Source organism: Staurois parvus, unplaced genomic scaffold (genome assembly GCF_062004578.1).
Source record: "Staurois parvus isolate SC_StPar_1 unplaced genomic scaffold, SC_StPar_1.0 ptg000659l, whole genome shotgun sequence".
NCBI lineage: Eukaryota > Metazoa > Chordata > Amphibia > Anura > Ranidae > Staurois > Staurois parvus.
In genome coordinates, this window is record NW_028318455.1 from 317,346 (window position 1) to 342,644 (window position 25,299).

At 43.8% G+C, this 25,299-nt stretch overlaps 1 protein-coding gene across 2 annotated transcripts in view; it reads right to left on the reverse strand.

Annotated features, from left to right (window-relative positions):
- SIRT6 (sirtuin 6) overlaps positions 1–25,299 on the reverse strand; it is a 57,033-nt gene that overhangs the window by 8,747 nt on the left and 22,987 nt on the right. The window contains exons 3-8 of one of the 2 annotated variants that reach the window (XM_089694311.1): positions 8,578–8,760; positions 8,440–8,499; positions 7,108–7,203; positions 6,869–6,949; positions 6,652–6,775; positions 1,871–3,035 (exon numbers count right to left, since the gene is read on the reverse strand). In XM_089694311.1, coding sequence (XP_089550437.1) covers positions 2,970–3,035; positions 6,652–6,775; positions 6,869–6,949; positions 7,108–7,203; positions 8,440–8,499; positions 8,578–8,760 — 610 coding nt within the window. In that variant the 3' untranslated portion in view covers positions 1,871–2,969. Of the gene's footprint in view, positions 1–1,870; positions 3,036–6,651; positions 6,776–6,868; positions 6,950–7,107; positions 7,204–8,439; positions 8,500–8,577; positions 8,761–25,299 lie in introns of those variants that run through there. The other variant, XM_089694310.1, reaches the window with a different exon arrangement.

Sequence of the window (25,299 nt, forward strand, 5' to 3'; positions counted from 1 at the left end):
GATGGGGCACTATTCCTCCCACTGACACCAATGATGGGGCACTATTCCTCCCACTAATACCAATGATGGGGCACTATTCCTCCCACTGACACCAATGATGGGGCATGATTCTTCCCACTGGTGTGCACTGGAAGAGGGGTAGTCTTATACGGCGAGTATAGCCCAAACACTACATTTTAAACAGGAAAGGTAGGGGGTCGTCTTATACGCCCAGTCGTCTTATACGCCGGAAAATACGGTATATATTTTTTATACATGCCATAAATGATAGTTCCCAGTTGCTGTGTTCTGCAAATAAACCGCCAAGGATTTTCCACCCACCCACACACACTTTTGAATATATTTTATTATAGCTTTTCATGTGACAACACTGAAGAAATGACACTTTGCTACAATGTAAAGTAGTGAGTGTACAGCTTGCATAACAGTGTAAATTTGCTGTCCCCTCAAAATAACTCAACAAAAGTGAGTACAACCCTAAGTGAAAAATGTCCACATTGGGCCAAAGTGTCAATATTTTGTGTGGCCACCATTATTTTCAAGCACTGCCTTAACCCTCCTGGGAATGGAGTTCACCAGAGCTTCACAGGTTGCCACTGGAGTCCTCTTCCACTCCTCCATGACGACATCACGAAGCTGGTGGATGTTAGACCTTGCGCTCCTCCACCTTCCATTTAAGGATGCCCCACAGATGCTCAATAGGGTTTAGGTCTGGAGACATGCTTGGCCAGTCCATCACCTTTACCCTCAGCTTCTTTAGCAAGGCAGTGGTCATATTGGAGGTGTGTTTGGGGTCATTATGTTGGAATACTGCCCTGCGGCCCAGTCTCCGAAGGGAGGGGATCATGCTCTGCTTCAGTATGTCACAGTACATGTTGGCATTCATGGTTCCCTCAATGAGCTGTAGCTCCCCAGTGCCGGCAGCACTCATGCAGCCCAAGACCATGACACTCCTACCACCATGCTTGACTGTAGGCAAGAAACCCTTGTCTTAGTACTCCTCACCTGGTTACCACCACACACGCTTGACACCATCTGAACCAAATAAGTTTATCTTGGTTTCATCCGGTTCCAGTAATCTATGTCCTTAGTCTGCTTGTCTTCAGCAAACAATTTGTAGACGTTCTTGTGCATCATCTCTAGAAGAGGCTTCCTTCTGGGACGACAGCCATGCAGACCAATTTGATGCAGTGTGCGGAGTATGGTCTAAGCACTGACAGGCTGACCCCCTACCCCTTCAACTTCTGCAGCAATGCTGGCAGCACTAATATGTCTATTTCCCAAAGACAACCTCTGGATATGACACTGAGCGTGTGCACTCACCCATGGTCGACCATGGCGAGTCCTGTTTTGAGTGTAACCTTCCTGTTAAACCCGCTGTATGGTCTTGGCCACCGTGCTGCAGCTCATTTTCAGGGTCTTGGCAATCTTCTTCTAGAGCAACAATTCTTTTTTTTAAGATCCTCAGAGTTCTTTGCCATGAGGTGCCATGTTGAACTTCCAGTGACCAGTATGAGAAAGAACACCAAATTTAACACACCTGAGACCTTGTAATACTAACGAATCACATGACAACAGGGAGGGAAAATGGATAACTGGGTCCAATTAGGACATTTTCACTTAAAGGTGTACTCACTTTTGTTGCCAGCGGTTTAGACATTAATGGCTGTGTGTGGAGTTATTTTGAGGGGACAGCAAATTTACATTGTTATACAAGCTGTACACTCGCTACTTTACATTGTAGCAAATTGTCATTTCTTCAGTATTGTCACATGAAAAGATATAATAAAATATTAACAAAAATGTGAGGGGTGTACTCACTTCTGTGAGATATAGAGACACACACACACACTATATTGCCAAAAGTATTGTGACGCCTGACTTTACACGTACATGAACTTTAAAAAGGTATCCCAGTCTTAGTTCGTAGGGTTAAATATGGAGTTGGCCCACCCTTTTGCAGCTATAACACAGCTTCAACTCTTCTGGGAAGGCTGTGCACAAGGTTTAGGAATGTGTCTATGGGAATGTTTGACCATTGTTCCAGATACGCATTTGTGAGGTCAGGCACTGATGTCAGGAGAGAAGGCCTCGCTCGCAGTCTCTGCTCTAATTCATTCCAAAGGTGTTCTATCGGGTTGAGGTCAGGACTCTGTGCAGGCCAGCAAGTGCCTCCACCTGAAACTTGCTCATCCATGTCTTTATAGACCTTGCTTTGTGCACTGGTGCACAGTCATGTTTGAACAGGAAGGGGCCATCCCCCAACTGTTCCCACAAAGTTGGGAGCATGAAATTGTCCAAAATGTCCTGGTGTGCCGACACCTTAAGAGTTCCCTTCACTGGAACTAAGGGGCCAAGCCCAACCCCTGAAAAACAACCCCACACCATAATCCTCCATCCACCAAATTTTACACTTGGCACAATGCAGTCAGGCAAGTACCATTCTCCTGGCAACCGCCAAACCCAGACACGTCTATCGGATTACCAGATAGAGAAGCGTGATTCGTCACTCCAGAGAACACATCTCCACTGTTCTAGAGTACAGTGGCGGTGTGTTTTACACCAATTCATCTGACATTTGGTGATGTAAGGCTTGGATGCAGCTGCTTGGCCATGGAAACATATTCCATGACGCTCTCTATGCACTGTTGTTGTGCTAATCTGAAGGCCACACAAAGTTGGAGAGTGAGTTATTTATTATACATACACACACCAGGCCCTTAACCTTAAAGTGGTTGTAAACCTCAGACATGAAATATGAACAACGCATATTCCTCTATAGTGTGTACTTGTCTTAATTAAGAGCACTAAGTGTCATTTACGTCTACCACTTCCTTTCTCTGCTAATCAGCTTCTGACAAGTTTTCCTGACACCAAGAGGAAAAAATGGCGACGGGAAGGAGCTCCAGCAGAGTGACAGGCTCAGCTCTGTTCCTGTGAGCTATGTGAAAGGGGGTGAGTCTCTTCGCTCAAATCAGCTCTCTGAACTCACTGAGCTCTGCAGAGTGTAACTTCAGTTCTCCTCCCACTTTATTCTGAAATAGCAGACAAGCTTAATAAATTCAGCACCTTGAACAGATAAAGAGAAGACTGCAGATAGACAAATACAACTTATGTAGCAGGAAAGGATTTGTTTCATCTCTGTGTATCACCTGAGGTCGGTCTCTACACTAGGTATACAGTGAAGGAAATAAGTATTTCATCCCTTGCTGATTTTGAATGTTTGCCCACTCACAAAGAAATGATCAGTCTAAAAATCGAATGGTAGGTGTATTGTAACACTGAAAGACACAATAGCAACAAAAAATTCAAAAGAAATGCATGTCTAACAAATTATGCATGGATTTGCATGTTCATGAAGGAAATAAGTATTTAATCCCCTTCACAAAACATGACTTAGTACTTGGTGGCAAATCCCTTGTTGGCAATCACAGAGGTCAGACGTTTTTTGTAGTTGGCCACCAGGTTTGCACACATCTCAGGAGGGATTTTGGCCCACTCCTCTTGGCAGATCCTCTCCAAGTCATTAAGGTTTGATGGCGGACATTTGGCAACTCGAACTTTCAGCTCCCTCCACAGATTTTCAATCGGATTAAGGTCTGGAGACTGGCTAGGCCACTCCAGGACCTTAATGTGCTTCTTCTTGAGCCACTCCTTTGTTGCCTTGGCCGAGGGAGGAAGGTTCTCACCCAAGATTTGATGGTACGTTGCCCCGTCCATCGTCCCTTTGATGCGGTGCAGTTGTCCTGTCCCCTTAGCAAAAAAAAAAAAAAAAAAAAAAAAAACACCCCCAAAGCAGAATGTTTCCACCACCATGTTTGACAGTTTGGATGGCGTTCTTGGGGTCATAGGCAGCATTCCTCCTCCTCCAAACACAGCGAGTTGAGGCCAAAGAGCTCGATTTGGTCTCACCTGACCACACCACTTTCAACCAGTCCTACTCTGCATCATTCAGATGTTCAATGGCAAACTTCAGACAGGCCTGGACACGTGCTTTCTTGAGCAGAGGGACCTTGCGGGCACTGCAGGTTTTCAATCCTTGTCGGCGTGTGTTACCAATTGTTTTCTTGGTGACTGTGGTCCCAGCTGCCTGGAGATCATTGACAAGAGCCTCACGTGTAGTTCTGGGATGATTCCTCACTGCTCTCATGATCATTGACACTCCACGAGGTGAGATCTTGCATGGTGCACCAGACCTAGGGAGACCGACAGTTGATTTGTGTTTCTTCCATTTGCAAATGATTGCACCAACTGTTGTCACCTTCTCACCAAGCTGTTTGGCGATAGTTTGGTAGCCCAGTCCAGCCTTGTGTAGGTCTACAATCCTGTCCCTGATATCCTTGGACAGCTCTTTGGTCTTTGCCATGGTGGAGAGTTTGGAATAGGATGGTTTGATTACTACTATGGACAGGTGTCTTTTATACAGGTAACAAAATGAGATTAGCAGCACTCCCTTTAAGAGACTGCTTCTAATCTCAGCTTGTTACCTGTATGAAAGACACCTGGTAGCCAGAAATCCAGCTAAATGATAGGGGATCAAATACTTATTTTCCTCATGAACATGCAAATCAGAGCATAATTTGTTAGACATTCATTTCTTTTGAATTTTTTGTTGCTATTCTGTCTCAGTATTACAATACACCTACCATTCAATTTTTAGACGGATCATTTCTTTGTGAGTGGCAAACATTCAAAATCAGCAGGGGATCAAATAATTCTTTCCTTCACTGTATGTAAGGGTTTTACCAGCACGTTAAATGAAGGTATGGATTTTAAGGTGGTATCTATGCACTCCAAACAAAAAAAAAATAAATAAAAAGGGTGGGTCTGTTTTGAAGAATCACTACTTCAAACAAAAGATGGGAAGGATCTCCAATCAATGTGAGGACAATAAACAAAGTGTAGATAAAAACGAGGTTATGGGCTTAGGGACCAGCCTCAGTCTTTTTTGCCTAGTACCCAATCTGCATATCAGGAGTATGCCCCAAGGTTCATGAATGTGAAATGCTGCGTCCCTTCAATTGAAAAAAAGAAAATATGGTTAAGAAGTTTTACTTAACCTTTTCGCTGCCACCGACAAAAGGGTTACGACAGAATAGAACTGCCCAACAGCTGGCCAGGTCAGTAACAGTAACATTGGCTGCATTTTCTAAGCTCAAAGTACCTTCTGCAACCATGAATTTCCATTAAAATGGTACCTGACTCTGTTCCGATTTGCTGAAAGGATGTAATCAGCAGCTAACAAGCTGTCAATTACGTCCAAACAGTGTGTAAACTTGGCTGCTTACCTGCACAGCTGCTGATTGTATCCACAAGTCTACAATGTCTTGCTTTAATTCAGTAACCATTTATCTGCTCTTTCCATTATTAATCCTTATATCTGGTTTTGTCAGATGTAATCCTACTTCTGCTTAAAGTGACCTCTCCAGTACCTTGTAAGAAAAGTTGAAATTGAAGCGCCACACCACTGTTAAGAGGTCCAGATACAACTTTAGTCCATTTAAAAGGTCAGAGGTATAAGTTGAGAAGCAGACGTGTTTTGGGGGTTCAAGTGCCCCTTCATCAGGGCTAAAAAAGAACATAAGATGTTCATTTCAATCTGACATCAATACAATGTCAACATTTTTACTCAATGTTTTTCAATTAATCTATGTATTTATTTTCTTCTCTTTTATATTAGGCCAACATATCAACCACAACATACCATTTTAACAATAATGATTATACATTTTTTTTTTCAGCACTCATGTTCTCATTTTTATGTAAAACATTTTTTTGATACTCTCATTATGATTGACTGTGGTTTTAATTATGACTCCTTTAAGGGGACATTGTATTGATGTCAGATTGAAATAAAAATCTTATGTTTCTTTTAACCCTGATGAAGGGGGCACTTGGACGCCCGAAATGCGTTGGCTACTTTTTAAATTATACCCCTGATCTTTAACAGCGGTGTGGTGCTTCAATTTCAAGTTTGCTTAAAATACACTACAAGCCAGGGAGACTGTGGAGATCCTCTGGGGTGTAGAAGCTGCCTGTCCAGAAACCAGATCATTTACACCAACATAATATCTTAAGATAATACAATTGGAGTGTACCTTGAGGTCTAGCGCTGTCTTTCCACTTTCCTCAACTCTCCAGTACCTGCCCAGGTCAATGGCTTGGCTATTCTCACAGTTATATGTTCAAGCTAACGGATGTGCACAGCTCTGAATGTGATCGAATGGCTGCTAGCTCATGTTCAAACACTCCAGAGCTGTGCACCCTCCTTTGTGCTTTTATTCACCAGCTGCTCCGATTGGCTGAAACATCTGTGCTGCTCTGTGGAAGTAGCTGCCAATCACATCCATAAGGCTGCAGCAAGTGTTTCCCTTTAACCCCTTTACCTTTCCTCATCTTTGCAGCTTCCACTATTCCTGGCATTTCATGATTGTTAAAACAACAGCAAGGACTCACTTGAGCAACTGCTGTCAAACACAGACTTAGAATAAAAATAAAATATTCGTGTTACTTTGTATTTGTTCTGAACGGCACTCACGACTCAAAAAAATTTACAAACAGTTCTGTTAATCTCCTAATCTCTTAACACTAATATACAGAGCATACAAAAGCATACTCAGAAAAGTTAGTAGAAAGAATGTTAAAACTCACATGCTTGGTTGGTTGCAGGTTGACTATGACTAACTTTCCACCTTTACGCTTGGTTAAAAGAGGAAGATTTCCACTGGGTTTAATCTGAAGTGATGTTCCAAGTGTGATTGCCAGATCTGCTTTTCTATGCAAAAAAAAAAAAAAGAAGAAAAGCAGAGCCAGTAAGAAAATGTTAGGCTTTGGATATTAAAGTTACGGAGATCTAATTTCAAATTACCTGCAGGCTTCATCAGCTAAATTTAAATCTCTGTCAGGCAAAGAATCCTCCCAATCCAGAATAGTATCAATCAGCTTTCCTCTAAGAGACGATTACAGTCAATTATGTCACAAGTAATCTCTGAAAAATACACTTATTAATGAAATACTGTACCATTTATACCATGTAAATGCAATACAAAAATAGTTTTGTTTACCATTTTAACACAAAAATTCATACATCTCTAATTTTTTGCTTACCTGCATGACCGTAGGCCCCTAACTTTGGGAACATCACAAAGTCTTCCAGTAGGTTTTAATCCCATCGTTCCCACAACACAGTCTCGAACATATTGTCTAAAAGGTAAGAGGTTGGCATCATCAAATATTCTACAGTTTGATGTGGAATACATTTAGAATTGTCTTCTATAAAAAAAAAAACATTTTACAAAATATGCCTCAAGTATACCTGAACTCAAAACATCATGACTTGCTTTTCTATAAGGAACATTTAGAAATGTTAACTGTGTCAATGCAATAGTGAGAAAAAGTACCTTTTCTTGTGGAATTCTTCCACAAAGAGTAGTGCACATCCTGATATGTTACTGTGCATAAGCACTCTTTTTCCATCAAATAGCAATATACTGTATCTGCAATGTGAGATCTTTTAGGGCATGATTGCTTCTAATTCCTAATACAAAGAAATTTGGGATCTCACTTTATTACCCTGAGGGCTTTCCTGAAAGCTGTACCTGATTATCTGCAGTGCATGAATTTCAGTCCACATCTCCTGTGGCTTCTAGATCATGACACCAGTAGTCACCGGATCACTAGGTTTCAAGTGGGCAACTCTGACATGAGGAAGCAAAGCCATACTCCTCTACCAAGATGGCTGTCTCCACAGAGACAACATGGAAGACTGCGTGGTAAGTCAGTAACAGAGGAAAAAGCTACAGGTGAAAGAGTTGACTAGTCCTCTACTCTTCACTTGCCTTTTTGGGCACACCCAAAAGTACCAGTCCTTTGTAATAATGCTGTACATGCAAAATCTGGATATTACCACAAGATGACTTTTATAGAAAAAATTATCCCCCCCATTGTTTCTCATTTCTACTATTAAAGGATTTGTTTAGATTCTCAATCTTCAGTCAGTGGAGAGTCGGTGACTGTAAGACATCGGTTCTCAGCTCTGTCCCTCCAGCTGCTCCAGGCTGTGGAGGGAGCGGATTTTCTCAGTTGCTGAGAGGCAGAGCAGATGCCAATCCAGGCATCTGGGTGGATACTGATTGCAAAGCCAGAATCTTTACAGAGCCTGGACCTGCTGAGTGATGTCAGCCGAAAGCAGGTCACAGGATTGCAGAACAAACTACACTGCTGTAGTAGGGCCAAGGGCTAAAAGCTTTCTCATACTTCTTTAAACCATGGAGTCTTGTCATCCACTCTGCTAGACATAGCATGAAAAGAGAAGCAGTTTTTCATTTGGAGAAATGTAAGGCAAGGGAAAGAGGGGCCAGATTACTTAGATGACTTCTGTACCTCCTACGTATCTTGGTTATATAGTACATGTCCACTTTCAAACAAAAACATACTCACTTGCCACATTTGGTGCACTCCTCAACAAACATGTTTCCATGGAGTTCTGCAAGCTGTTCCCTGCAAATGAAAGGCTTTACTTAGTCATGGGCTCCATAATTTAAAGACACCAAACACAAATATTGCAACATAGCTTACCTGGGAAATCCAGACCTTAAATGTAGACCATCCACATTTTGACTGACCAAAAACTCCAAGATACCAACTCTCTGTAGTTGTAGAAGTGCCATGTGTGTTATAGAGGGACTGGCATTTTCAAATGTTGTATCAAATTTTGGATTTAGACCTTTCTCCTCCAAAGTCCACACCCCACTGGGACCCCTTTTAAAAATAAGATAATGACATTTCAGAATTCTTGCATTAAAAACACAAAATATTTAAATTTTTTACGTACGGCTCTCTTGTTATACACTTTGTACAAAGGAGAAATAAAAAAAACTTAAAGATGACCTCCACACAGTAACTGGATTTCCAGGAAACTTCAAGGATAGCACTTGAGAGAAAGGCTTCTTCCATCACAAGCAGGAAACCCTTCACAATAAGGTATCTAAATAGAGGTCCCACAAGATTGCTGGTTAGTTTTCACAGGGGACCACAGGACAGACAAAAAAACACCAGAAAACAAATAGGGAAAAGTCCTGGAAGTCTTCTGAAAACTGAATAGCCAGTGAGACCAACTTAAGTTTTCCCAAGATACCTTCCAGGGCATACTGAAAGGGATAAATGTGAATGTACTAGACTAAGGTGGGATTGCAGCCTGGAGAACTATTCTTATAAAAGCCTATTCTGCAGGAGACACAGTCTTGGCAATAACTAATAAAGCAGGCCAGCTGATGTCACTGCTTTACAGATCAGTTATGAAGGAGGTACCAGCTTCAGGACCTATGCAGAGATAACAGAAGGCACATACAAATGCATGACATTATAGGCTTCTTGGATAGAACATTAAAACGCATCTAGTAATGTAGTTCTTTGAAGCTTGACAGCTCTATGTGCACAAATATGGGAGAAAAACAGTTTTAGATATTCTGAATGCTTTAGTAAATGCAAGGTACTTAGGTAGACATCCAAATACTGGGATTTCAAATGCGTGACATTAGTCAGCAGGTTACAGAATGTAGGCAAGGTATTTCCTGAAATTGATTAAAGCCAGAAGCCTTAGAAAAAAAAAAACAAAAAAAAAAAAAAACTGAAATGCAAGTAAAATCTATTTTTTGGAGTACAGTGCAGGACACACAAACTTTGACCTTTAACTATAGGTTATATGCAGCTACCTTGAGGCAATTAAACACTGGCAACCCCCCCCCCCCAAAAAAAAAACAAAACCCCACAAAATAGGGACATTCCATATAGAACACCTCTCATACTCTGCAAGCAATAAATAAGGTAATCAAAGAGAGGGGGCCTGTTACCAGTGTAAACCATTTCAGTCTGCAGTAAAGTCAAAAATCCTATAATTGTTAGACATACATCTAAAAAGAAGTCCAACTGAGGGATGGGCAACAAAGCAAGCAAACAGACCCAAAACGGGTCAAGAAGGGCTTAACAGACTCAGCAGCTTGTAGCATCTTATGCCTGAAACTGGCATCAGAGAAGGCCTGAGCATTCACTTGGCAAAGCTAAAAAAGCATGAACAGAAGACTGGGGGGCAGCCTTGCAAATCTGAGAAAAAGATGCCTGCTGCTGAAAAGTCCATGAGGCTTGAATAAGGACTTGTCTAATCCACCAAGCAATGGTGGCGCAACAAGCAGGGAGCCCCCTGCGGGAAAACCTCAAGAAGCACAAAGGATGAATTGCAATTGTCTGAGAGAGGCTGTAGGTTAGAGACCGTGAAGATGCGTACCACATCAAGACAGTGGACAGAAGTTTTCTTGGGGATGTTTCAAAGCAGGCTGTAAGGATTGAAGGACAAGGTCCTGGTTGAGGTGGAAGGAGGAAACCACCTTAGGAAGAAAAGAAGATTTAGGCCTCAGGACAACCCTGTCCTCCTGTACCATTAGGAAAGGCTCCTTACAGGATGAAGATGCCAACCTCTCGGCGGTGAAAGCAATGAGAGGGCACCCTTTCAGGTAGGGTCAGATAAGGGTGACCTCTGAACAATCAAAAGAACCAGGTTATGGGGTCTTAACTTGGTTCTTTTTGCCTTTCAGAGGCCACCCATCCAATCACAAGGGAATATACAGTGGGAGAGATGTGTGCAACACCCTGCACAAATGCTTTAACCACTTGCCCTCCTGAGGATTTTCACGCCTTCCTGACCAGGCCTTTTCTAACGTTACTTTCACTGACGATTGCGCAGTCATGCAATGCTGCACCCAAATGAAATTTACGTCCTTTTTCCCCACGAATTGATCTTTCTTTCGGTGGAATTTGATTGCCTGTGCAGTTTTTATTTTCTGCGCTATAAAAAGAAAAAAAAATATATATATTTTTGTCTTTTTGCTATAAATCATGTACATTAAAAAAATAAAAAAAAAATAAATCAAATTTCGTCAAATTTAGGCAAAAATGTATTCTGCTACGTCTTTGCTAAAAAAAAAACCCAATACATGTAAATGAATTGGTTTACTTAATTGTTTTTTTACTAGTAATGGAGGCAATCAGCGACTTGTAGCGGTACTGTGGTGGACATTCTGACACTGAGGGGAACTGATTTGGTATCACTGACATCCTCAGTGACACCAATACATTGCTCAGTGCTGAAAAAAAAAGCATTGACACTGTAACTAATGGCACTGGGCAGGAAGGAGTTAACATGAGGGGTGATCAAGGTGTTAACTGTGTGCAGGGAGTGTTTTACTAGTGCCTGTGTGCTTCACTGTAATCACACTGCTTTGGATGGCTGTGCTGTGCACAGCCAGCTGACAGGGAGGAGAAATGTTAGTAAACAAAACAGTTGTCCACCCAGTCGGAGATCCTCGGTAATCACCCGTGATTGACAGCCACGAATGGCAGCGCAGGTAGGGCGCACACCGCCTACCTGGAAATGCAACATCATTCATATATATATACACATACACACACATGTGGTTTTGGCCACCCGTGCCGCCCTGTAGCAGTATTTCTGCTATAGGGCAGTTGGAAAATGGTTAACTAAAGAATGAGAGGCCAAAAGTCTCTGATGCAGAACAGCAAAGGCCACAACCAGAGGAAGGGAGCTCTGTACTCAGGCTGAGCACCTAGTCCATCCTTAACCTCTTGCCGACCGCGCATAGCCGAATCACGGCTTCACCGCGGCCGGCCAGTTCTGAGTGGACGTCATATGACGTCCTCCCAGAACGCGCTCTCCTACGCGCCCCAGGGGGCGCGCACCCGGCGATCTCCGTGATCGCTGTGTCCTACGGACACAGCTGATCACGTGATGTGGTGAAAGGCCGATCCCACCGGCCTTTTACCACGTGATCAGCGGTGTCCAATGACACGCTGATCACAGGGAAATGCAAGTGCCGGTTCTCGGCTGCACTTTCCTCACGCTGTCAGATCGCGTGGGGGGATCGGCACCGATCATCAGGGCACTGATGATCAGTGCCCTGATGATCGGTGCCCAGCAGTGACACCCGCAAGTTCCGCCCAGCAGTGCGCCCACTAGCCCTGCCCACCCGTTCCCAGCAGTGCCCCCACCTGTGCCCAGCAGTGCCCCCACCTGTGCCACTCTGCAGTGCCACCTACCTGTGCCCAGAAGTGCCACCTACATGTGCCCAGCAGTGCCACCCACCTGTGCCCGCCCACCAGTGCCACCCACCTGTGCCACCCACCTGTGCCCACCCACCAGTGCAGCCCAGCAGTGCTGCCAGTCAGTGCCCAGGGGTTGTGCCAGTCAGTGCCGCCAGTCAGTGCCCAGAAGTGATGCCAGTCAGTGCCGTCTATCAGTACCCATCATCAGTGTCACCTATCAGTGCCGCCTATCAGTGCTGCATATCAGTGCCGCCTATCCGTGACCCCTAATTAGTGCTGTCTATCAGTGCCGCCTATCCGTGCCACCTCATTAGTGCTGCCTATCAGTGCCCTTTAGTGCTGCCTATCAGTGCCCATCAGTGCCGCCTATCAGTGCCCATCAGTGCCGCCTCATCAACGCAAATCAGTGAAGGAGAAAAAATACCTGTTTGAAAAATTTTATAAAAGAAACAAATAAACTTTTTTTTTTTTCAAATTTTTTGCACTTTTTTTAATTTATAGCGCAAAAAGTAAAGCGCCCAGTGGCGATTAAATACCACCAAAAGAAAGCTCTATTTGTGAGAAAAAAATGATCAAAATTTCATATGGGTACAATGTTGCATGACCGCGCAATTGTCAAAGTGCGGCAGCGCTGAAAGCTGAAAATTGGCCTGGTAAGGAAGGGGGTATAAGTGCCTGGTAGGCAAGTGGTTAAGGGGACCTCCTGGATCCAGCAGATTCCAACCATTTCCTAAGGCTTGATGACCATTCCATAGATGGAAGTTCACCTACTTGTCCTGCCTACCTAGTCATCCTGGTGGTTATAATATTACATGCGCATTATATATGCGCTTCCAGTGAGTGCGCACTTTTACTACTGGTTGGTGTCACAAGTCTACTCTATATCTGCTGCTGATTTTACTTCCCTTTGGATTTATCACATGAACATATTTATTTTCATATTACCAGACTATTTTATACATAATTTGCTTTTATTATTGGATATACATTTATTATATATATATTTATTAGTGCTGCACCTATATTCATATTGATATTGATTCATTTGAAGGTTTATCTTACCACCTTTTGGTGTTTTAGCGGCTATTTTAAGGAGCGCTCACTATTTCTACTACATTTCTAAGAATTAACTGTTTAAGGTAAAAGTGAATCACCCTGGGTTCTAGGATGTTGATGGGAAGATGGGCTTCCTCTGGTGACCAAGCTCCCTGCACCAAGAGGGTATCCAAGACTTCTCCCCAGCCATTAAGGCTGGCATCCATCTTGAAAATGTTTCATGTTTTTATAGGAAAGTTTCCCTGACTCAAGAGCAGGCTTGAAAATCCAGCACACCAGACAGTGTTTCCTGAATTATGCGTACTATACCCTCCCAGTATTCTTGGATTTTGTGACACTCCCACCATAAGTGAAACATTGTACCTCTATCTCCACATCCTCGCCAACATAACGGTGAATTGTCTCCACTTATTCTATGTGCTACATTCGGTGTAATATAACATCTTACCAAACACTTGTAATTAATTTCTACTTCCTTCATTATTATTATTATTATTATAATAATACAGTATTTATAAAGCGCCAATAGTTCGCTCAGCGCTGTACATTACAAAGGGGGACAGAACATGTGACAGAACAATACCAATACAATGCAAAACATGAGGGGATTAAGGGCCCTGCTCTTTCGAGCTTACAATCTAGGAGACATTTACATTCCTGTGAATTAAACTATACATTTTCTTTTGTTTTCCCCCATCAATTATTTCTAAATCCCTTTCTCATTTCTCTATAAAATGGTGGCGTTATAGCAGTGATTAATGCTAAAAGAATCTTATATATTTTAGAAATCACGTGCTTTCCATCTCCCCGTGTATCTAATAATTGCTCAAAAGGGGTTCCAATCCTATTTTTTTCTTAATGGCTTTGGGAGACTTCCTATAAAATGTTTTAATTGACCGAAACGCCATTCATCCATTCTTGTAAATATTTCCCTCTCGCTTTCCAGTTCGCTAAGTGAACATATTTCCTCTGCAACCATTATATCTTTTAATTGTATATCTGTCTTCTTTATCCACTTCCCTGTGATACTCTTTACCTGGAGGTAAAAACTCTGTGGATCCTAGGAGGCATTACCAGTGAGTTAAATTCCCACCCCCTTTGTGTAAAACATCCCAAACTCTCAAGACGTTATGTGTAAACATACTTGTGCTGTTAATCCTCAGTATTGAGGTAACCAGATAATTCTACTTAAATTCATATTACTTAGTGTATTTTCTATTTTTACCTAACTTCTATTTTTACTCCCCTGTGTGTTGTGTCCAATCAAAAATTCTTGCCAGAATTACGGAGTTATAAATATTTTTTCAGGTCTGGTACCCCCAAATCCACCTCTTTATCTCTACCTAAAATTTCATAACTTATTCTAGGCTTCTTATTTCTCTAAATAAATCTTAAGATTTTTTTAATTATTCTAAAATATACCTCTGGAAGTTTAAATTGGTATCATTTGGAATTTGTATAGAATTTTTGGAACAAATTACCATTTTTATCAGGTTTATCCGACCAATCCATGACTGAGATCCCCATCCTAATTTCTTTATTTCATCTTTAATCTCATTTAGTAGTGGGATATAATTTAATCTATATAGGTTCTTTAAAAGATAGTCAGTTTTATACCAAGATATTTTAGTTCTCTTTCTCTCCAGACGAAAGGGAATTCCTCTTGTAACATTTTTCTCTCTCTATTTGTAAGGTTTATATTTAAGATCTCTGTTTTAGTTGGATTAATTTTGAAGTTTGACATCTCTCCGTATTCTTTTAAAGATTTCATTAAGTTTGGCAATGTTATCCTTGGATTTCCTACACAGAACATGTTGTCTGCATAAGCTGCCACCTTATGCTCAATTTCTCCTACCCAAATTTCTTTTATATCTATATTATTCCTAATGGTAGCCAGAAGAGATTCCAAAGATAGGGCATATAACAATGGGGACAGAGGACATCCCTGTCTTGTTCCATTCTGCATCCCAATATACTCAGATAATTCCCCATTTATCATTATTGCTGCCGAGGGTTGACTATATAAAATTTCCTTATCCATTCTCTCATTCTAGATCCCATGCCTATTACTTCCAAAGTATCTAACATATATCCCCAATTTACTGTGACAAATGACTTTTCAGCATCAATCAAGAGTACCAACGCTGGAATTTTCTCTTTCCTACTTTTTTGTATGAGGAACAGGGATCTTAATCCGTTGTCTCTACCCTCTCTCCCTGGAACAAACCCTACTTGATCTATATGTATCCATTTCAGCATTAGGTCCTTCAATCTACTTGCAAGTACTTTTGCATAAAGTTTCGTATCTGTATTTAATAAGGAAATCGGTCTATAGCTTGAACAGTGAGTATAGTCTTTGCCATCCTTTCGTATGAGGACTACATGAGCTTGCAGGGATTCCATCCTCATCTCTCCTCCCAAAGCAGTCATATATGTTCTCAGTTTAGGTAGTAGTATATCTTCATATTTTTTATAATATCTCACTGTATACCCATCGGATCCTGGACTTTTCCCTGCTACCGTACTTTTTAATGCTAGATGTATTTCTCCCTGAGTTACTGCGGTTTCCCTGGATTTTAATTGTTCGCTTAATTTCCGTAATCCCGCTTTTTTAAATATGCCGGTCTTCTTTCTGTTTTTCTTACTTCATCTTCTCCTATGGTACCATGAGGCTTAATATTATATAACTTATTATAATATTCTTTAAACACTTTTACTATATCTTTGGTTGAGTGAACTAATTCTCCTTTATTATCTTATTTTCTCAATATAATTCCTAGATTTTTTTTTCCTCTGAGCCCTCAAATACTTTGCTGGTCTATCCCTCCCATCTATATCTCTCACTTATTTTATTAAACACTCTCCTCTTCTCTTCTTCCAGGAAATTATTTAATTCTTCTCTTTTATTATCTTCTGTGTGATCTCTTTTGTTACAAGATTTTTATGAGTCAGCTCTAAGTCACAGAGTTCACTTAACAGTGTATTTTTTTCTCTTCTATCCCTCTTCTTTTTTGCTCCAATCGGTATTAAAATTCCTCTGATATAGACCTTATGTGCTTCTCACACCATAGCTACCGACACTTCCTCAGTCGTTTTCTTCCAAAAATTGCTCTACTTCCTTCTTAACTTTCCAGTCCTGATCCTGGAGAAGTGACTCATTCAGCCTCCAAAATTTTCCTCCCCTCTGCTCATTTCCCCATAGTAATTGCATTGTGAGAAATCGACATAACCTCTATGTTTACTTTAACCAGAGACTCAATAAGTCTATGGTCCAATAGTATGTAATCCAGTCTTGAATACAACTCATGTGCAGGAGAGTAAAATGTGTAGTCTTTCTCCTTCATATGCTTAATTCTCCAAATATCTACAAGTTGACATTGAAATAAAATTTTTTCACATTTTTCAGAGACCTACTACTATCTCTCTGCACCAGAGAGGCCACGTCCATCTGTGGATCCATACAAACATTGAAGTCTCCAGCCACAACCAAATTACCTTTTGAATTCCATTAACTTCCTCAGAATATTTTTTAAAAATACCTCCGGGTTCTTATTCGGGCAATAAATGTTTGCTAATGTGCATTGTATTTCCTGTAGTTTTCCTTTCAAGAGGAATCTCCTTTCCGGATCAACCAATCTCTCATTCAACTTAAACCTTATATTTTTTGCAAATCCTATTGCCACTCCCTTTGCACATTTAAATTGGGGAATCTGCATAATATCTGGATTGTAGCTTCACATTTGTTTCTTGTACTAGATGTGTCTCTTGTAAAAAAATACCACTGAAGAGAATCTATGCTGAAGTGCTTTAAATATCCTAAATCTTCCCTGGGCTATTTAAATCTCTAACATTATAAGTCACAAAGTGAATTCTCTTTTTCTCATCTTCTTTCTCTCCCACTCTTCACTGTACCTTCTCCTTCGTTCTCCAGCCTAATATATCTCCTACTATCCTGCATAATCTAAGGCAGCCAACACCCCCGCCCCAACCCATCCCAACCCTTTTTAGGCTATTCTTTTGCCTCTGAATCATTTGTGGTCCTAATCCCACTCTAGATTCCACCTTCGGTTGAAGCTCTGATCATGAACACCTCTTCCCCTTTACCCTCCCCCTACGTCCTGCCAAGACAACACAAAAAAAAAAAAAAAAAAAAAAAAAAAAACACAAACACACCCAAAACTTCCCCCTCTCCTTCTCCCCCCACCCCCTTCCTAAACTACCTGCCCCCTCTCATTCTCCCCCCACTCAGGTATGTCCATTTTCTGCAACTCAAGTCTCTCAATTCTTCACTTTAACCTTGCCAATCGTCCATTTTTCCAGCCGATCAAACATGCTGGGAACCCCCAGCTATATCAAACGTTCTACTTCCTTCATTTGTTCTAATGGTTTCAAGATTTTCTTTCTTAACAATGTCTCTGAGGCGAGATCAGCAAAGATCTGTAGATTTATTTTTCCGTATTTTATAGTAGCTCTTCCTTTCATCCTCTTCCAGATTTCCTCTTTATCCCAATAATATCGGAATTGAGCGATAATATCTCTCGATCTTCGTTTTCCTCCTCCTTGGTATCAACTTCCAATTCTATATGCTCCATCAACTCTATAGGGTTCTGCTGCAGATCTGTCCATTATTATATCTAACATTTTCTCTACCATTTCCCTCAGATATTCTTGGGTAATCTCAGGTAGACCACGTATCCTTAAGTTGCATCTTCTATTCCTATTTTCCTGGTCTTACAAATTTATAGAGCAGATTTCTTTGTTCCTTTTTCATTTCCGCCATTTTATTTTCCAAGGCCAGTATCTCTTGAACCTGTTTGTTTTTACTTCCATCTCCTCCACTCTAGATAGGACATACGCCAGATCTTTATGTAGCTTTCCCATCTCTTTTTTCATAGATAATTCCAGGCCTTTAAACATTTCTATTTCTATTTTAGTCGGTAAATGCTTGAGGTGATTGTAGCTGTATCAGTGCACTTGCGACAGAAAATTGAGTACGGATGTGATATTTTTTTTATTTGCACTAACATACAATTTTGAGGACAAGCTTTCAGGGTATGCCCCCTTCTTCAAGGTCCAAGCAGTACTATTACAAAGTTTTAGCAGAATGTTAGAAGAGATGTGGGGGATGAGAAAAAAAAAAAAAAAAAAAAGCAGAAAGAAACACAAGCCTAGGGTTAGACTAGAGATAAGACACAGCAAAGCAAAAGCAAAGACGAGGGGGGGAGAACAACACTCACAAAGGGAGTCATAAAAATGATGGATAATGATTGAGGAATCCCATGTCCAAATTAAGGCCCTTATCTCGTGTCATAAAGAATTATTCTTAGTTCAAAAGTTTTTCTTTCCTGAATGGATTTGAAATTTCCTTTAACCGCTTGCCGCCCTGCCACTGTGTATATACGTGTGCAGGGCGGCAGTGGAGCTCAAAAGCACGTTTTAAAACATGCTCCGTGCTCCCGACACATTTGCGGGTAGGGGGCGCGCGCGCTCCCGCCGACCCGCGGGCGACACGATTTGATCCAGGAGGGATCAATCATTAGATTTCAGCCAGTGATTTCTGGCTGAAATCGGATGATCGGTCCCTGTCCTATCCTGTCCTGTGTTGACATTTACACAGGGCAGGATATGATGTCATTCTTCTCTGCCTGGACACATTCCGTTCCAGACAGAGAAGAGGAGACATTTAAACGTGAGTAAAACACTACACTGACAGTTCGAACACACTCTAGGACACATTTAACCCCCTGATCGCCCCCCCAAGTTAACCCCTTCACTGCCCTGTCACCAGTGTCACTGATCAGTGAAGCGATTTTTATTGATCACTGTATTAGTGTCGCTGGCGACTTCCAATAGTGCTAGCGCCCCTCCCAGATAGCGCCAGTTTGCCCGCCAGTACACCAATAAAGCCATTTAACCCCTTAATTCCCCCCCCCAGTTAACCCCTGCATTGCCCTGTCACCAGTGTCACTGATCAGTGAAGCGATTTTTACTGATCACTGTATCAGTGTCGCTGGCGACTTCCGATAGTGTTAGCGCCCCTCCCAGATAGCGCCAGATTGCCCACTAATACACCAGTAGTCCCGTCTAACCCCTTGATCGCCCCCCCCCCCCCCCCCCGAGTTGACCCCTTCACTGCCCTGTCACCAGTGTCACTGATCAGTGAACCAATTTTTACTGATCACTGTATCAGTGTCGCTGGCGACTTCCAATAGTGTTAGCGCCCCTCCCAGATAGCGCCAGTTTACCCGCCAGTACATCAGTAATCCCATTTAACCCCTTGATCCCCCCCCCAGTTAACCCCTTCACTGCCCTGTCACCAGTGTCATTGATTACAGTGAACAGATTTTTACTGATCACTGTATTAGTGTCACTGGTGACTTCCGATAGTTTTAGCGCCCCTCCCAGATAGCACCAGTTTGCCCGCTAGTACACAAATAATCACATTTGACCCCTTGATTGCCAGGAACACGCTTACTTGCACGCTAAACCTTCATTGCTAGTATAGTGTCTGATTGGATCAATATCTTTGATCAGATCAGCGCTATACCAGCATTCACATTACTTTAGTATCCCCAAAAACGCAGTGTTAGCGGGATCAGCCCCAACACCTGCCAGCACCTGCGTTTAGCCCCTACGCCCCCCCCCCTTCTCCCCCAGCAAGTGCAGTGTCAGTAGATAACTGTCACTTGATACATATTACACACAAAACCGCAGTGTTCACAGAATCAGGCCTGATATCTGTTAGCACTTGTCGGTAAATTTTTTGTAGCGGTTCAAGCAGTCCCTGACAGCCAGGCGCTCTTTTTCCCGTGAGTCGCACTAGGTACCTGTAAATTTAGTGGCCAAATTGTCCAACCAAAGGTACTCTAGTGAAGAGGCCTATAGGATTCTGAGCATGTCAAGTGAGAGCGAAGGGGAAGACTCACTGGCAGAACCAGGCTCAGAATACGAACCTATAGACAGCAGCGGCACCCTGACAGGTAGCTCAGACGACGAGGAAGTGGTCCCTGCTAAGGTCAGGCGTACCCGATCCCATTCACAGGTTGCTGAGGTGGTACAAATGCATGATGACTCTCATATGCAGCAGAGTGCCAGTACTAGTGCCGCAGTATCTTTTGGTGAACTGGCGAGCACCAGCGGCCTAGTACATCCTGGTCGTAGGCATACCCGCACTGCAGTATCACTTGGTGACGTGGCGAGTCCCATAAGTGCAGTACAAGCTGGTGCGGTGGCGAGCACAAGTAGAGTCCCGCGGCCACCAAGAATTCGCAGACAGGCCCGTAGAGCCCCTAGTGTCCTTCCGGATTTGCTTGCAAATCCCGATTGGCAGCCCACAAATTTTGCAGCACCCGTACTTCCCCCATTCACTGCCCAACCCGGAATTCAGGTGGAAACAGCAAATTTAAATACTCCCCTTAATTTTTTTGAGCTGTTTTTCACAGAAGATCTTTATGCATTGATTGTGGATCAAAGCAATTTATATGCACGACAATTTATCGCCGCCAACCCAAATTCAAACCTTGCCAGACCATTCGCATGGAAACCTATTACGGTTTCCGAATTTAAAGTTTTTTGGGCCTAACCCTCAACATGGGCATTAATGATAAAAATTAATTGCGGTTGTATTGGTCCACCGACCCTCTTGTTCACATGTCCGTGTTCTCTGCTGCCATGGCCAGGCATAGATATGAGACGATAAGGCGTTTTATGCACTTCTACGACAACTCACTCAGTCGTCCTCTGGGTGACCCTGAATTTGACCGGCTCCACAAAATTCGGCCCCTCGTAAATCACTTTAACCAAAAATTTGCAGATGTGTACACTCCCCAGAAAAACATCTGCATCGATGAGTCCCTCATTCAATATTCTGGCCGCCTTGTAATCAAACAATATCTCCCCAGCAAGCGTACCAGATATGGGATCAAGATATATAAGACCTGTGAGAGGGCAACAGGCTATACATGTAAGTTCCGGATTTACGAGGGAAAAGATAGTTACTTGGAGCCCCCCGGATGCCCAGACTACATGGGGAGCAGTGGCAAGATAGTTTGGGACTTGGCGTCATCCTATTTCCATATGGGGTACCACTTATACGTAGACAATTTTTATTCAAGCGTGCCACTATTTAGACATTTGTTCAATTTGGGAATTTGCACATGTGGCACTGTGTGATCTAATCGCCGGGGCTTCCCCCAACGGCTTGTAAATACCAGTCTTAAAAAAGGGGGAAAAAGCCTGCTTGAGAACTGAAGAATTACTTGCAGTGAAGTGGAAGGACAAACGGGATGTTTACCTCCTGTCTTCCATTCACGCAGATACGACCGTCCAAATTACCACGGCAGCTGGTGTTGTTGAGAAGCCCCTCTGTGTCCACGATTATAACCTTAACATGGGAGGGGTGGACTTCAATGACCAGATGATGCAGCCGTACTTAGTTTCCCGAAAATCCAAATGCTGGTACATAAAAGTGTCAGTTTATTTCAATTGGCTGTATATAACGCTTTTGTTCTCTATAAAGCAACTGGACATAGTGGATCATACCTAAATTTCCAGTTAGAGAACATCAGGGCCTTTTTGTATCCAGAAGGTGCTGCGCCCCAAATCCCTCTCCCAGATGCAGTTAGCCGTCTGCATGAGAGACATTTTCCCGATACCATTCCTGGTACCCCAACCCAAAGAAGACCCCAAAAAAGATGTCGTGTCTGTAGCAAACGTGGGATTAGGCGTGACAGCCGCTATTGTTGTCCCTCCTGTCCTGGCCAACCTGGCCTCTGCATCAAGCCCTGCTTCCGCCTCTACCATACACTAGTGAACTATTAGTATAGGGTACAGCACGGCACAGATCAGGGCACATTTACACAGGGTCTCGAAAGATGTTAGGTAGTCAGGAAACTGGCTATCGCATTTGGAGAGACCCTACCAGCTGTTTAAATGTTTGAAGTTTAAAAAAAAAAATAATAGTTATAGTTTTTTTTGTTGTCATTTTTGTGATTGTTCAACTTTCACTGTTTTATTGTTGTTTTATTGTTAACCATTTCTGTTTGCAGGAATGCTTTCAGCTGCAGCGCTGACCTGTTTATTCTGACAGCAACAGGGTCTTGCTTTCAGAATAGACATAAGTAGGTGTGCGCAGTGCTGTCGGATGAGATTTTTCATCCGCAGTTAAAAAAAAAAAAACGCAGTTATTTACCTGTTAACTGTATTTCCAGGAATCTTCTAGGACAGCTCACTTGAGAGATAGGGCTCCTCCCAGGAAACACCCGCTCCACCTTTTTTCCCCTTTTATAGGCGTCCTCTCTCCCATTGCCCCCAGTATAAGAATATGACCGAAGGCCTAGGAGAAAACAAAGAAGAAAACCGGTAATAAAGACATCCCCCATAGGTTCGCAACATACCTGCACATAATTGTGTGATCAAACAGTAATCGGGGGGGAGTTACGCTGTCCTAGAAGATTCCTGGAAATACAGTTAACAGGTAAATAACTGCGTTTTCCCGAGTCATCTTCTAGGACAGCTCACTTGAGAGGAGTAGAATAGAAATACGTACATTAGGGCGGGCACCCTGCTTGTAGGACCTTCCTGCCAAATGCCTGGTCCTTGCTGCCGATCAGATCCAGCCTGTAATGCTTAGTGAAGGTGGCGAAACTGGACCACGTTGCGGCTCTGCAGATCTGTCCGGGGGAGGCCCCCCCTTTTTCCGCCCAGGAGGCCGCAGTGGCCCTCGTGGAGTGGGCTTTTAGGCCGGGCGGTGGTGACAGGCCTGCCGACTTGTAACCTTCCGAAACTGCCTCCCTGATCCATCTGGCGATGGTGCCCTTGGAGGCACCGTCCCCCTTCCTTGGCCCCTGGAATAGGACGAAAAGCCGGGACGAGTGTCTCCATGTCTTCGTGCGTTCGATGTACGTGATCAAACACCGTCGAACGTCTAACCTGCTATAGTCTTCCGTGCTGCCCGGATCGGCCTCCAGGGAAGGTATTACTATTTCCTGAGATCTATGGAAGTGTGACGCGACCTTAGGTAGGAAGGCCGCGTCCGTGCGGAGGATGATCCTATCCAAGAAGATGGTGCAGTACGGCTCGATCACTGAAAGGGCATGCAACTCGCTGACCCTGCGGGCAGAAACTAGTGCCGTGAGGAGGATGGTTTTAAGCGTCAAAAACCTGAGCGAACACTCATCCAGCGGTTCGAAGGGCCCCCGCTGAAAGCTCTTCCGGACTGTGCCCAGGTCCCATGTTGGCAGTTTTGGCAAGGACGGGGCACGGCGCCTGGAGATAGCCTTCAGGAATCTGATTACCAAGGGGTCTGCCGCCAACCTCAGCTCGAGAAAGTTCGACAGAGCCGCTACCTGTACTTTGAGGGTATTGGCGGCCAGATTCTTATCCGCACCGGCTTGAAGGAATTCAAGAACGGCATGCAAAATGGGCGTGCCCGGTGCTGCGTTTCTGACCTTCCAGGCGGAAAACTTCTTCCAGACCTTGTCGTACAAGGCGTTCGTCGACCTCTTCCGGCCCTCCAAGAGGGTGGCGACCACTCTTGCCGACAGCCCCATTTCCGCTAGCCGGTCCCGCTCAGAAGCCACGCCGCTAAGGACAGCCTTTCTGGATGAGGATGCATCACCCTCCCCTGGGTGAGTAAATCGCGTGTGGGTGGCATCATCCAAGGGTCCGCTAAACTGAGCTCCTTCAACCGGGAGAACCAAGATCTCTTGGGCCAGAATGGTGCGATCAGAACAACTGTGGTTTGAGACAACTGGATCTTCTGTATCACCTGCGGCAGTAGTCTGAATGGAGGGAAGGCATAAAGGAGGTCTCCTTCCCACTGCTGGGCTAGCGCATCTATCCCCTCGCTTTTGGGGTCCCTCTGCAGGCAGAAGTACCTTTCCCGCTTTGTGTTCTGGCCGTTGGCAAATAGATCGATAGAGGGGGAGCCCCACCTGGCGCAAATCTGATCGAACGCTGACTGGCTGAGGCACCATTCTGTCTGGCTGACCTCTCTTCGGCTCAGCTGATCCGCCAATTGGTTCAGGTCCCCTTTCAGATGTACTGCCGTGATGAACTCCAGGTTTTCCTCCGCCCAGCTCAGGAGGGATCCGGCCAACTCCATCAGCCTTGGGGACCTTGTGCCTCCCTGCCTGTTCAAATATGCCACTGCAGTGGTATTGTCGGAGAGAACCTGGACACCTCTCCCCCTTATCTTTTCCTGAAAGGTCGTAAGTGCCTTGAAAACTGCCAACAGCTCCCTGTAATTTGACGACCTGCTGGAGTCCACTGCACCCCACGTGCCCTGGGCGAGGCCGTCTTCCATATGGGCACCCCAACCAGTCATGCTTGCATCCGTGGTGATCCGCACTGGGCTGGCCAGCCTCCAACTTCTTCCCCGTTCCAAAGTGAGAGTGCTTCCCCACCACTTTAGCGACTCCTTCACTTCCTGCGTGATGCGGATCCTGGAATTCAGACCTGCTCGGCTGCCGTCCCAGTGGGAAAGGGTGTGATTTTGCAGAACCCTGGAGTGAAGTTGCGCCCATTGCACCCCTGGTATTGCCGCTGTCATCCGCCCGATTATTCTCATCGCGGTCCTGACCGTGCAGGTCGACATCCTCCTGAGGGCCTTTGTGTCCTGCCGCAGGTTGAGGGCTTTTTCTGATGTGAGGTATGACCGGGCCTGTGCGGAGTCCAGGACGTACCCCAAGTACGTAATCCTCTTGGAGGGGGTTAGCTGCGACTTCTCCTTGTTGATAAGCCACCCCAAACTTTCCAGAAAAGATATCGTACGTTCGATGTGCGTTCTCAGGCCACCTTCTGTGCCCGCAAATAAAAGCAGGTCGTCCAAATAGGGGATGATGTTTATCCCTTCCAGTCTCAAAACTCTTAAAGGCTCCGCTAGAATCTTGGTGAAGATCCTCGGGGCCGACGACAGGCCGAAGGGGAGTGTGTTGAACTGAAATAGCACCGGACCCATTTCGCCTTCCAGCGCAAACCTCAGGAATCTCCTGGAGTCTTCTCTTATCGGGACATGCAGGTATGCATCTTGCAGATCTATCGAGGCCATGAACACCCCAGGTGAAAGGAGATCCTTCACCGTGTATATGGACTCCATACGGAATTTGCTGGGCCTCACGAACTCGTTCA